Source organism: Leucoraja erinacea, chromosome 27 (genome assembly GCF_028641065.1).
Source record: "Leucoraja erinacea ecotype New England chromosome 27, Leri_hhj_1, whole genome shotgun sequence".
NCBI classification, from domain to species: Eukaryota; Metazoa; Chordata; class Chondrichthyes; order Rajiformes; family Rajidae; genus Leucoraja; species Leucoraja erinaceus.
Genome location: NC_073403.1, coordinates 9,250,571 through 9,264,941, shown reverse-complemented (window position 1 = coordinate 9,264,941; position 14,371 = coordinate 9,250,571). Strand labels below are relative to the sequence as shown.

Below are 14,371 nucleotides of genomic sequence, written 5' to 3'. Positions count from 1 at the left end.
GGGGACACCACGTGTCCTGAAAAAAGGACATGTCCTAGAGTGGAAAGCCACATCACGAGATTTGGCTTTGATGGAGAGGAAGTTATGGTCATAACCGAGAGGAAGTTATGGTCATAAGGTCAAAAAGTCATAAGGAATTGGAGTAGAATTAGGCCATTCGGCCCATCAAGTTTACTCCGCCATTCAATCATGGCTGATCTTTCCCTGCCTCCTAATCCCATTCTCCTGCCTCCCCCCCCCATAACTTCTGACACCTGTACTAATCAAGAATCTATCTATCTCTGCCTTAAAAATATCCACTGGCTTGGCCTCCACAGTGTGGAAAATGGAGTCCAATGGAGTCCTTACTAGAGACAGAATGGGATGAGGGCGGCACGGTGGCGCAGCGGTAGAGTTTCTGCCTCGCAGCGCCAGAGAGCCGGGTTCAATCCTGACTACGGGTGCTGTCTGTATGGAGTTTGTACGTTCTCCCTGTGACCTCGTGGGTTTTCTCCAGTTGCTCCAGTTTCCACCCACACGCTAAAGACATACCGGTTTGTAGGTTAATTGGCTTCTGCAAACAATAAATTGTCCCTAGTGTGCAGGATGGTGCTAGTGTACAGGGTGATCACTGGTCCGTGGATTTGGTGGGCCATAGGGCCTGTTTCCATGCTGTTTTTCTAAATTCTAAAGGGGTAGTGCAGGTAGCCATGGGTGCCAGTGAGCTTGCAATAAATGTTAGTGAACAATTTCTCTCCTGATGAAGACAGAAAGATTCAGACGTGGGAGAGAGGTGCTGGAACTAGACCTTGTGGACTTTGCTATTACTCTCCACAACATTCACCTGACACCCCCTTGCCCCGCCATTCCCCATCGTCACAATATATATTTAAGGCAGAGACAGATAGATTCTTGATTAGTGCAGGTGTCAGGGGTTAATGGTAGAAGGCAGGAGAATGGGGTTGAGAGCAAAAGATAGATCAGCCATGCTTGAATGTTGGAGTAGACTTGATGGGCTGAATGGCCTAATTCTTTCACTAATGAAGATGAGCTTAATACCAGCTACCTCCCCTCTACTCGTTCAGTCCAGAAGCCTCAATCAGAAATGTCGACTGTCCAATTCCCTCCACAGATAATAATAATAATAATATTATAATAATAATAATAATAATAATAATAATAATAATAATAATAATAATAATAATATATTTTATTGTCATTGCACATCAGTGCAACGAGATTTGGTATGCAGCTTCCAACCGATGTCAAAAATAAATAAATAAATAAATAAACGGTGCAACGTGACCATCTGAGGGGACAGTCCAGGTGAGTTGCCGCCTGGCCTGCTCAGTTATTCCAGCAATTTGTATTTTGCCCCATCTCCAGCTGTTATTGCTATATTAAAACGTTGCCTTTTTAAGAATACAAGGTCTGAGCATGCCCAGTATCTTGGGCGTGATAATAAAGAAAATATTGTTCCACATTCTGCAGCCGTGAGTTTGTTTAATTAAGCACATATATGTACCACAGGCTTGCAGTGTGCAGTTCACACCACCAGCTCGCTTTCATGTAGAACATTCCACAGCACTCATTTGAGGAAGACCAGGTACGTTACCTTGTTTGTGAGCTCTGCAGCCAAATCATGCCATATGGTACTGGAGTACGATCGAGCCACACACAAGTACAACAGGTTGTGCAAAGAGAAAAAATACCAGAGGGCAGAGCATAGTGTGCAAAGTTCCTATAGCGGAACAAGATAGATCACTCCTTCTAAATGCAATGGGCTGACGTGTAGTACGCAACGGAGTGGAACGTGGGCCGTTTTTTCATCCATTTCAGTAACCCGACCCGAACCGACCCGACTCGCAGTGTAATGAACGTTGCAGGGGAACAGTTTGTGTAAATAAATTAAAATTCTGAAAATGAGGAGAAGATTTTTACCAAATAACTTTTATTTTTATGAGGATGTTTCCGTAACCGGCTTCCGTCCCCGCACAAGCTCCGCTATGGGATCTTTGGCGCGGTGACGGAAGCCGGTTACGGAAATGGGGGCGAAAATTACCCATGAATCTGCCCATGACCGTACTACGTCTTTTTCGTCGAGTGGTCTATCTTGCTCGCTGTAGGATCTTTGATAGCGTGTGCAGGAGGCGGTGTTCTTAAAGGGCCTGTCCCACTTACGTGATCTTTACAGGCGATTGCCGGCACTCGTGATAGGTAGCCTGTATGGTCATGAGAGGTCTACTATGGTCGTGAGGGGTCTCCAAAGTCGTAGCGTCTTTCTGGTCGCTGCTGAATTTTCAACATGTTGAAAATTTTGGCGACTGTAAATATGTAATTTCCATAATCTGAAGTTCAAGATTATCTTTAATCTAAATTTCCAAGAAGGCTATTTGACATTAACTCAGCCAGTGAGGTCTTCCATAGAAACATGGAACTGCTGTTCCAGGGCTTCCCATGTGCCATCATCATAGACGATATCCTGGTTTATGGCAAGGACACAGCAGAACATGACAACAACCTAAAGCTTATCACGGACCGGGCACGTCAGATCAACCTGAAATTCAATCCTAACAAGTGCAAGTTCAGGGTTCCAGAGGTCGCCTATGTCGGACATGTTTTCACTCCTAATGGTCTAAAACCAGATCCGATAAAAACTGCTGCCATCACAGCGATGCCAGCCCCCACCGACGTGTTTAGCCTGCAGCGATTCTTGGGTGTGGTGAACTATCTGAGAAAGCTCATACCGAACCTCAGTGAACCGAGTTCGCCTCTGAGACAACTAACTCGAAAGGATACTGCCTGGTCCTGGTTCCAGCAACACCAAAAAGTATTTGACGCTTTAAAATCGAGGCTGACCAGCGCTCCCACCGTGACATTTTTCGACCTGAAGCGCCCTGTGACAGTTGCCTGCGATGCCTCACGATACGGACCCGGCACCGCCTGCCTACAATCATCTGCCGATGGGACTTTACGTCCTGTCTCCTATGCCTCCCGCACCATGACCGACACCGAACAGCGCTACGCGCAAATTGATAAGGAGCTGCTGGCTGTGGTCTTCGCTTGTTCTAAATTCATGGACTTCGGCTTCGGAAATGTTTTCACGGTCGAGACAGACTACCAACCTCTGGTGACCATCCTCAACAAACCTATCCCACTTCTGACACCACGTACATATGTAATTTTCACAATCTGAAGTTTTAGATCATCTTTAATCAGTATTATAACGGTACAGCAGGTCGTTAGTTGTTAGTTCATCGTGACCGCTTCCAAGACTGACTAGTGTAGGAAGTGGGTGTTAGTATGAATCATACAGTAGGGTGGGGTTAGTGATGCTATTCTACTACGATCGGTTCACATGCAATAACCAATCTACAGCGACCTATAACGGGTGCCAACAGTCGCCTGTAAAGGTCGCGTAAGTGGGACGAACCCTTTCGTGCTTAAATTCTTTACCTGCGTGGTGGCTGGGATTGTGCATTGTGAGGTGCATGTAAAATGCAATGCGACACAGTTAATCAATGTTACACACTGCGCCACTGTGCCTCTGCGGCGAAGAGGATGAACACTTAGGGCGATGGATGAGTTTTTTTGTTTTTCAGTTTAGTTTGTTGTTGTCACATGTGCCAAGCAATAATGGGAAGATGGACACAAAAATCAGGAACTCGTTTGAAAGTTGGATCAGAGTGGACTCGATCCCCAGCTCCTAAGTCGGGAAGACAAATAATGAACATGGCATAAGAAACCCTCTCGCCTGGATTAATAAGAAAGTCAACGATGATTTGGCTAAGATGCTAATATCAACAAAAGTGCTGATATCAGCAATCCTGCCTATGGAATTATTTTTTCTCCTGACTTTTTACTTTCAATTGGGAGAGGTGTTTAATGAATGGACCAAATGCATTTCAATCCATCATCTGCAGTTAAAATAATCCTTAAGGATGCTTCAAAACTTTTATCTACCTTTTGACCTATAACTTAAAAATCGTTTTCCATCAGGGAAATAAAAATAATTTGTGAAGAAATCGCATGTGGGAGACTCAACTGATTTTTCGACCTTTCAGCTCATTTCAATGGTTTGGATTTTTACATTTTTCAGCTTACTGATTATGTGCTTTAAGCTGCACTTCACTGGAAATATACAACAAACTCACTGTGTTAACAAACTATCCATCTATATTACGAAAAGCTTTAGGATTACATGATTCTGCACCAGAAACTTGTTCCAAATGGATGAGGCTGGTTTGGATGACGTTCAGATTCAAATAAATCTAGCAGCGTGCTGATGAGAGTGCATTTTACACGAAACAGCTCGATCCCTCGACATCAAACAGCGAGGCTTTTTAATGAGAAATGAAAGGGCAACAAAATGCAAAACGTCAGAAGACACCGTTTAGTTTATTGCCACGTGTACCAAGGTACAGTAAAAAGCTTTTGTTGCGTGCTAAGCAGTCAGCGGAAAGTCAAAACATAATTACAATCGAGCCATTTACAGTGTACAGATGCATGATAAGGGGGGATGTTTAAGAAAGAACTGCAGATGCTGGAAAAATCGAAGGTAGACAAAAATGCGGGAGAAACTCAGCGGGTGAGGCAGCATCTATGGAGCGAAGGAATAGGTGACGTTTCGGGTCGAGACCCGAAACGTCACCTATTCCTTCGCTCCATAGATGCTGCCTCACCCGCTGAGTTTCCCCAGTATTTTTGTCTACTATGATAAGGGAATAACATTTAGTGCAAGGTAAAGCCAGCAAAATCCAATTATGGATAGTCACCAAAGAGGTAGATAGTAGCTCAGGACTGCTCTCTGGTTGCGGTAGGATGATTCAGTTGCCTGATAACAGCTGGGAAGAAACTGTCCCTGAATCTGGAGGTGTGGGTTTTCACACTTCTATACCTTTTTGCCTGATGGGAGAGGGGGGAAGACGGAGTGGCCAGGATTACTTAGGTTAGAGATACAGTGTGGAAACAGGCCCTTCGTTGCCTATCTCCTTCGTTCCATAGATGCTGCTGCACCCGCTGAGTTTCTCCAGCATTTTTGTGTACCTTCAAGTAACCTACAAACCTGTACGTCCTTTGGAGTGTGTGAGGAAACTGACGATCTCGGAGAAAACCCATGCAGGTCACAGGGAGAACGTGCAGACTCCGTACAGACAGCATCTGTAGTCGGGATCGAACCCGGGTCTCCGGCGCCGCAATTGCTGTATGGCAACAACTCTACCGCTGCGCCACCATGCGACTCGTCCTTGATTATGCTGCTCAAAGTGCCCAAGCTGCTCAACATGTCAGAAGACACCGTGCCCTTGGTCCCTCAGCCCCAAATTTCATGCATGATTTTGCTTGGATCTAGCGGTCAACCCTCTGGGAAAACGGATCTTTGTCAGCTTTATCCCAAATAGGTTCAATGCCAAGATGAAAGTAATAATGATTTTATTTTCCTTACAGTTACTTATAACTTACCAAATAATGAAAGGCCTGGATAGTGCAGAGAAGGTTCACCAAGTGCAGAGACGGTTCACCAGACTGATTCCTGGGATGTCAGGACTTTCATATGAAGAAAGACTGGATAGACTTGGTTTATACTCGCTACAATTTAGGAGATTGAGGGGGGATCTTATAGAAACTTACAAAATTCTTAAGGGGTTGGACAGGCTAGATGCAGGAAGATTGTTCCCGATGTTGGGGAAGTCCAGGACAAGGGGGTCACAGCTTAAGGATAAGGGGGAAATCCTTTAAAACCGAGATGAGAAGAACTTTTTTCACACAGAGAGTGGTGAATCTCTGGAACTCTCTGCCACAGAGGGTAGTCGAGGCCAATTCATTGGCTATATTTAAGAGGGAGTTAGATGTGGCCCTTGTGGTTAAGGGGATCAGAGGGTATGGAGAGAAGGCAGGTACAGGATACTGAGTTGGATGATCAGCCATGATCATATTGAATGGCGGTGCAGGCTCGAAGGGCCGAATGGCCTACTCCTGCACCTAATTTCTATGTTTCTATGTTTCTAGAGAGTGGGTGTGGAGAGGATGTTTCCACTAGTGGGAGAGTCTAGGACCAGAGGTCATAGCCTCAGAATTAAAGGACATTCCTTTAGGAAGGAGATGAGGAGGAATTTCTTTAGTCAGAGGGTGGTGAATCTGTGGAATTCTTTGCCACGGACCAATTCAATGGTCTGTGGAAAAGGCCAATTTGAGGCCAATTCAATGGATATTTTTAAGGTGAAGATTAGTAGATTCTTGATTAGTCAGGGTGTCAGGGGTTCTGGGGAAAAGGCAGGAGAATGGGGTTAGGAGGGAGAGATCAGCCATGATTGAATGGCAGAGTAGACGTGAGGGGCCGAATGGCCTAATTCTACTCCTATCACTTTTGATCATATGACCTTATTTACCTTCCTATCCAAAATGAATGCATAATTGATCTCCTTCATGTTGGAGGTTCAGTGGACTATACAGCAGAGATCGCTGTTCGCCATTGTTAATTCTTGAACAGATTCAAAATCAACAGCTCCTTGCTGCTAGTGGGCTATCGCTGTGCCAAAACTGACTGCCACAGTTATCCACGTAATAACTTTAATCGAAACATTTCAAAGGTTCTGAAATGCTCCAGACATCTTGAGTATGTGAAAGACGCCACATATTTTTTTCTCTCTCTCTCTGAACACAAAATGCAACGTAGCAACTCTGGTGTAAGATCATATCTTTGATAGGCAAGAATTCCCAACGGTGACTGGGAACTTGTAATGTGCTCAATGTAATTATAATTGGAACAGGGTAATATAATTCTGCAGCGTATATCAAAAGACACCAAGTTGAATAAAGCCACACAATTAACCAGCCTCCATCATGTTTATGGTTTTGCACTGAAGGATGTTTTTTTGTACATATCTTAATGAAACGTTCCAGAGATACATGATAGCGATTCTTCAGTTGTGTGTGGGCTAAATCTGCAAAATGGCATTGTTTGTGGTTTGCCTGCTGCTAATGAGATTTGTCATTTTTTGAATTCAAATAAAACAGAAACATTTTCATTTCTTAACACGATGTACCGTAATCACGCTGCCTAATATTTTCTTTGAAGAAAGACACAAAATGCTAGAGGAACTCAGTGGGTCAGGCAGCATCTCCGGAGAAAAGGAATAGGCGACGTTTCGGGTCGAGCCCCATCCTGTTTTCCCAATATTTTCATTGTTATTTGAATTCTGAAATGTCGTAGCGAGCGAACAACATTTTTACTCCAATGAAATGGACGAGGCCAGTTCTGTGGCTATATTTAAGAGGGAGTTAGATGTGGCCCTTGTGGCTAAAGGGATCAGAGGGTATGGGGAGAAGGCAGGTACGGGATACTGAGTTGGATGATCAGCCATGATCATATTGAATGGCGGTGCAGGCTCGGAGGGCCGAATGGCCTACTCCTGCACCTATTTTCTATGTTTTCTATGTTTTCCATGAAGAGCAGCCTTTGAACTGCGAGCTCAAATATTGGGAAAGGAGAGAGTAAGAAATATCCTATAGCATAACTTAAAGTCATTTACACTGAAAATACAATTTCTTCATTATTACCCACTGCTGTCATTGCAGATGGTTCAATGTAAAATATCTTACAGACCAATGGATAATCGTATCACATGCAACAGAGAGTGAATATCTCCCCACACGTCCCTAACGTAAAGGGATTCTGTGGAATAAGGTCATGATCATTTTACTCGAATGGTCACAGCCACATATATGTCACACATATATCTTTAGTCAGAGGGTGGTGAATCTATAGAATTCTTTGCCACAGAAGGCTGCGGAGGCCAAGTCAATGGGATATTGTTCAGGCAGAGATAGATAGATAGATTCATGATTAGTACGGGTGTCAGGGGCTATAGGGAGAAGGCAGGAGATGGGGTTAGGAGGGAGAGATAGATCAGCCATGATTGAATGGCGGAGTAGACTTGATGGGCCGAATGGCCTAATTCTGCTTCTATCACTTGTGAGCTTATGACATGTGGGAGAGAAACTCTGTGTCGTGGGAGAGGGCAACAGTCCAGTGTCCTTCCGCTGCTCGATATCAGGGGGCAGAGTGTGGTAGAGATGCCCCTCAAATAAGGGAAGGGATTTCACCCCAGGGGGCCACATAAGTGGCAAGGGTGGGGGTAAAATTGTGAAAAGATTGCGTAACAACGAATTGAATGTATAATTCAATTGAATCGAATGTATTTCAATGAATGTATTGAAATTGAATTGAATGTATTGCAGTGCTGAACTACTATCAATCTCGGTCAATGCTTGATCGGACTTTGCTGGCTTTACCATGCAAGTATCCCATATCAAGTATCTGTTCTCTGCAAATGGATCGATTGTAATCATGTATCGTCTTTCCGCTGACTGGATAGCAAGCAACAAAAAGCTTTTCACTGTACCTCGGTACACGTGACAATAAATTAAACTGAAACTGTGTTGAACTGAAGTCAGTGTAAAGCCTCCAAGAATGTCGGAAGAATATTTTGCACAGTTCCTGTATTGTACGCATTTTTACTTTGAATAAAATGTATTTTGATTAAAACAAAAGGATTTCCCTCCTCAACAATAAACAATAATTCTCAGCACAGCTTCCACAAGATACATTGGACTTGGGGAAACACATGCCACATGTATAATCCATAAAACAGCAAATAAAGAGCCTAGGATAAAAGAGTTACAAGTATTGGTGAATAAAATATAATGAAGTTGGTGTAAATCCATTCACATCCTCAAACTAAATAGGACTTTAATGCGTTGAGAACTAATTGTGGTCTCGTCTCCTCCCCTTCACGGATTTCCAAAAAGCATTGAAACATTTCTTAAACCTGTCATGGGAATTACACTGCCAATACATATTTGAAATATTTAATTGCTATTTTGCTAATTTAATAGCCAAATATTTAACTATATTTTAAACTCTATTAAAACCCTTCATTTCAACTGATTATCATTAATACTCTTGAAGTAAATTGTATTTCTAACGTGTTTTTAATCGGGAAACAAACGCTAGTCAACTGCATTCCTTCAAAACCAACATATGAAAGTACACAGGAAATAACATCTCCAAGTTACGGTCTATTGTTGCCACGAGGCTTGTTCAATATAAAACAATTCACCGGTTTGATACTGAATGAACCTTTACTATATCCAATGGGATTAAACAGGATATATTCAATCCACGATATGGATTTATAAGATATGAAATGATTCACAGTACATCTGGCCACGCTAAATCAAAAGGTGAAAGAAATCAAAGGCTCAGCGTCACTTACATGAAACTATACAAAAACACAATTTATGTACAAAAATACTGGAACTTGTGTTCAGAGGAACGATTATGACGCCAGCTTGCAAAATTCATCAAAATAATATTTAAAGACTGCAGGATGCTGCCATGGTGATATTGAAGACTGACGCAAAGTGCTGGAGTAACTCAGCGGGCCAGGCAGCACCTCTGGAGAAAATGGATGGGTGTGTTTTGGGTCGGAAACCCTTCTTCAGACTGGTTCAGGCAGAGCAGTCTGAAGGAGGGTTCCCACCCGAAGCGCCCCTTTTCCCATCCATTTTCTCCAGGGATGCTGCCTGGCCCACTGAGTTACTCCAGCACTTTGTGTCTATCTTTGCTTTAAACCAGCATCTGCAGTTCCTTCCTACATGGTGGTGATATGGATTCAGTCTCAGCAAGTCGGCATCAGCGTTTGACATGTTCCAGTGAATAGAATAAATCAGTAGCATTGCGAGCCAGCAGTTCCTCGCCAGTGGCTAAATGTTGACATCAGTCATCGCAGATAGCCTCGTGTCAAATTGACACCCGTGAGATGTTTCAAATAAGTCAGAAGCTAGACAAGGGCGTGTGAGTAGAGTGACAGTGGCCTGGGGAGAGAGGAGGGAGCAGCTTCACCATAGGATATGAAGTGTTTGACCGCACTGGACCTCTACACGCTGGAGTTTAGAAGGTTGAGGGGGGACCTCATTGAAGCTTACAGAATAATGAAAGGCATAGATAGAGTGGATGTGGAAAGGATGTTTCCACGAGTGGGAGAGTCTATGATCTCAAAATTAAAGGGCGCTCTATTAGAAAGGAGGACAGGAGGAAATTCTTTAGTCAGAGGGTAGATAATCTGTGGCACTCATTGCCACAGAGGGCTGTGGAGGCCAAGTTAGTGGATTTTTCTAGGGCAGAGATAGACAGGAGAGGAGGTGGGGGTGGGGGGGGGGGGGGGGGGGGGGGGGGGGGGGGGAGAGAGAGAAGCCTCAAAACAGTTCAGTTCAGTTATGTGTTCAAGAAGGAACTGCAGATGCTGGACGATCGAAGGTACACAAAATTGCTGGAGAAACTCAGCGGATGCAGCAGCATCTATGGAGCGAAGAAAATAGGCGACGTTTCGTCCCGAAACGTCGCCTATTTTCTTCGCTCCATAGATGCTGCTGCACCCGCTGAGTTTCTCCAGCAATTTTGTGTACCTTCAGTTCAGTTATGGTTAGTTTATTGTCACGAGTACCGAGGTACCATGAAAAGCTTTTGCTGCGTGCTATCCAGTCAGCAGATTTACAGTGTATACGTACATGATAAGGGAATAACGTTTAGCGCAAGGTAAAGCCAGCAAAGTCCGATCAAGGATAATCTGAGAGAGTCACCAGTGAGCCACCTAAGAGGTAGATAGCATTCCAGATACACACAGAGGCCCTCAATGGACACAAAGTTCTTCCCAGCTATCATCAGGCAACTGAACCACCCTACCAACTACTAGAGTCTTGAGCTTCTATCAACCTCATTGCAAACCCTCGGTCTATCTTTGATTGGACTTCACTGGACTTTATCTTGCACTAAACGTCACTCGCTGTATCATGTATCTGTACACTGTGAACGGCTCGATTGTAATCATGTACTGTCATTTCCCGTTGACCGATTAGCACACAACTGTACCTTGGTACACGTGACGATAAACTAGACTCAAACTCAAGCAAGGATTGGTGGTAGGATTGAAGCTCTAGCATTGTAGTCCTTGGTTGCTCCTTTGATTCTGACCATCATCTTCCCATTATTGTTGCAGGACGGAACTGCGCACGCTGGTTTACACCAAAGATAGACACAAAATGCTGGAGCAACTCAGCGGGACAGGCAGCATCTCTGGATAGAAGGAATGGGTGACGTTTCAGGTCAAACCACGAAGAAGGGTCTCGTCCCGAAACGTCACCCATTCCTAACAACCAGAGATGCTGCCTGTCCCCGCGCTGAGTTACTCCAGCAATTTGTATCTATCTTCCCATTACTGCTTGTATGAGTACGACACATACATTCTGACATGTCATTCCAACGTATTATCATCGGTGATTGTTATTTCATTTCAAATTCAGGTCTCTTACCCTTCCACATCCTGCTTTTGTTGAGATGGGAGGTTGCTGGATGCGTGTTCCATTCAGAACTGTTCCATTCAATGTCGCTCACGAGTAAGAGTTAGCCCACAGACAGGATGCTGCACACATTCTTCTTGCTTTCAGTAAACTGCAGTCGCCTTGGTCATGTACATAAACTCCCATCCACGGGTCTCACCAGGGATCGGATAGAGCCGTGCGCAAAGAAATCCTTCAGAGATACAAATGAGAATTAGTTACTTAACACAGTTCGTCGCCGCTGTACAGATCCCCGTTGATACCATTAAAACATTTGAGGGACCCATTTGCTGTCGGTACCCTATTCCCGCGCAGTGATTTACTTTCCCAGTGGTGGTGTGTTGTGAAAATTCATATCAGCAGTGGACTGAGCAGCCACACAGCAGAAATAATATGTTGTTTTTCCATTGATCTGTTTAAGTCACATGTACTGTGTACCCTGCAACAAGCACACATCAAATATGTCCTAGGGATATTATATTACAGAAAGATCCAATTGAAATTCACCATGTACTGTGTTGCAAATGCCAAGATTTGTACATGAAAAAAACAGCTTCATACATCAACGGTTGCACCATAGTGTGTATCTGCTTCTTCTCTCACCCCACTCCCAAAGAGTTCCCAGAACTTTAATTTTACAGAATTCAACAGACAATAGACAAAAATTGCAGGAGTAGGCCATTCGGCCCTTCGAGCCAGCACCGCCATTCAATGTGATCATGGCTGATCATCCCCAATTCAGAATGTTACCCCATAAATTCACATGATGACATCTGGTAGGAGTTGGATAATAAAGCGATGTTTGAATTTAGTTTTGTTTCTATTGTTACGTGTGCCGAGGTACAGTGAAAAGCTTTTTTTTGCTGCGTGCTGCCCAGTCAGCGAAAAGGCAATAGGTGGCAATAGAAAGGCAATCAAGCCGTCCACAGTGTACAGATACAGGATAAAGGGAATAACGTTTAGTGTAAGATAATGCCCAGTAAAGTCCGATGAGAGATGAGGTCAAAGGAGGTCAGACTGCACTCTAGCTGGTGAGAGGACGGTTCAGTTTCCTGAGAAGAGCTGGGATGAAACTGTCCCTGAACCTGGAGGTGTGCGATTTACTGCAGTAGCATGATATATGTTCATAACTTCATAAATGATAGGAGCGGAATTAGGCCTTTCGGCCCATCAGGTCTACTCCGCCATTTAACCATGGCTGATCTATCTCTCCCTCCTAACCCCATTCTCCTGCCTTCTCCCCATAACCCCTGATACCCACACTACTCAAGAATCTATCTATCTCTGCCTTAAAAATATCCATGAACATGGCCTCCACAGCCTTCGGTGGCAATGAATTCCACAGATTCACCACTCTCTGGTTAAAGAAATTCCTCCTCATCTCCTTCCTAAAAGAAGTTCTTTAATTCTGAAGCTATGACCTCTGGTTCTAGACTCTCCCACTAATGGAAACATCTCTCCACATCCACTCTATCCAGGCCTTTCACTATTTGGTACGTTTCAATGAGGTCCCCTGATATGAATTCCTCCCAGTCCCACTCTCACCATTATATTCAACCAGAGAAGACCAACTGGTGAAGACTTTCTCCAGACTGAGTTTGTTTTCAGTTCCGAAGCATTTGAACCCAAGGAACCTTGAACTGAGTAAGAATTTGCCAAACCATCCTCTGCTCAAGGTCATGCATCACTGCTCTGCTATGAATTCCATTCAATTATTCAAGCTCCTCACAAAAAAAATCTGTGGTTTTCACTTACAAAAGTATTTTTCTTATTCCAAATAAATTCGGAGGGGATGTTTCCACAAGTGAAAGAATCGAGGATCAGAAGTCATAGCTTCAGAATTAAAGGACGTTCCTTCAGGAAGGAGATGAGGAGAAATTTCTTTAGTCTGAGGGTTGTGAATCTGTGGAATTCATTGCCACAGAAGGCAAATCAATGGATATTTTTAAGGCCGAGATAGATAGATTATTGATTAGTACCGATGTCAGGGGATGTGGGGAGAAGGCAGGAAAATGGTGTTAGGAGGGATAGATAGATCGGCCATGATTGAATGGTGGAGTACACTTGATGGGCTGAATGGCCTAATTCTGCTCCTATCGCTTGTGAACTTATGAACTTATGGCCTTATCGTAATCTTTGCATTTTTATATTTAAAAGTAAAACTATTTTATTTTGGTCCTTGCACACAATGTTCCCGCATCTATAGAAGTTGCCTGCACAAGCCAACTATTTGCATGGTCTGACACGCTATGCACCAGGTGCCCTGTGTAAGTTGTTGCAGGGGCAATGCTAAATATAACATAGGGTCACTTAAATTAAACATGAAGCATAGCACAGGCATAACACATGTCCCACAAGTGATCATGAACATTAGTAATAAGAAAGTGTGCACTTAGCCCACCGGTTCATACATTAATCACTGTTTTTTCTCACTTCAGATTAGCTTCCAGAGGTGCAATTGCAACTGCAAGAAAAGAGATTTATTTCTGTCATGGCCATACGTTAGTTAGTGAATAAAAGACTTTAAGGGCCATAAATAAAATATATATGTAGAAAGGAACGGCAGATGCTGGTTTACACCGAAGATAGACACAAAATGCTGGAGTAACTCAGCGGGATAAGAAGCATCTCTGGAGAGAAGGAATGGGTGACGTTTCGGGTTGAGATCCAAAACGTTGGATAACGTTAGTACCTCCACCAATGTAAAGCACTTTGGTCAACGAGAGTTGTTTTTTAAATGTGCTATAGAAATAAAAGTGACTTGACTTGACTTCCCTCTCCATGTCCTGCATAACTCTGTGCACCTCCCTTCAGTCTTCTCTGCTCTAAGGAAAACAAACCCTGCCTGTCCACTCTCCCTGAGCTCCAGCTCAGATGAATCTCATCTGCACTCTCCCCAATTCAATCACTTTCTTCCTAAAGTAAGGTGTTGTGAATTGCACACAATGTTTCAGCGATACACTATTTAATGCTTCGTATGGGGTGAGAGATTGCA

The 14,371-nt window shown here is 43.6% G+C and overlaps 1 protein-coding gene across 2 annotated transcripts in view; it reads right to left on the bottom strand.

The window, feature by feature from the left end:
• LOC129710183 (thyroid hormone receptor alpha) overlaps positions 1–14,371 on the bottom strand; it is a 383,361-nt gene that overhangs the window by 108,195 nt on the left and 260,795 nt on the right. For both annotated transcript variants that reach the window (XM_055656977.1, XM_055656978.1), the window contains one exon: positions 11,350–11,569. In XM_055656977.1, coding sequence (XP_055512952.1) covers positions 11,350–11,402 — 53 coding nt within the window. In that variant the 5' untranslated portion in view covers positions 11,403–11,569. The remainder of the gene's footprint in view (positions 1–11,349; positions 11,570–14,371) is intronic.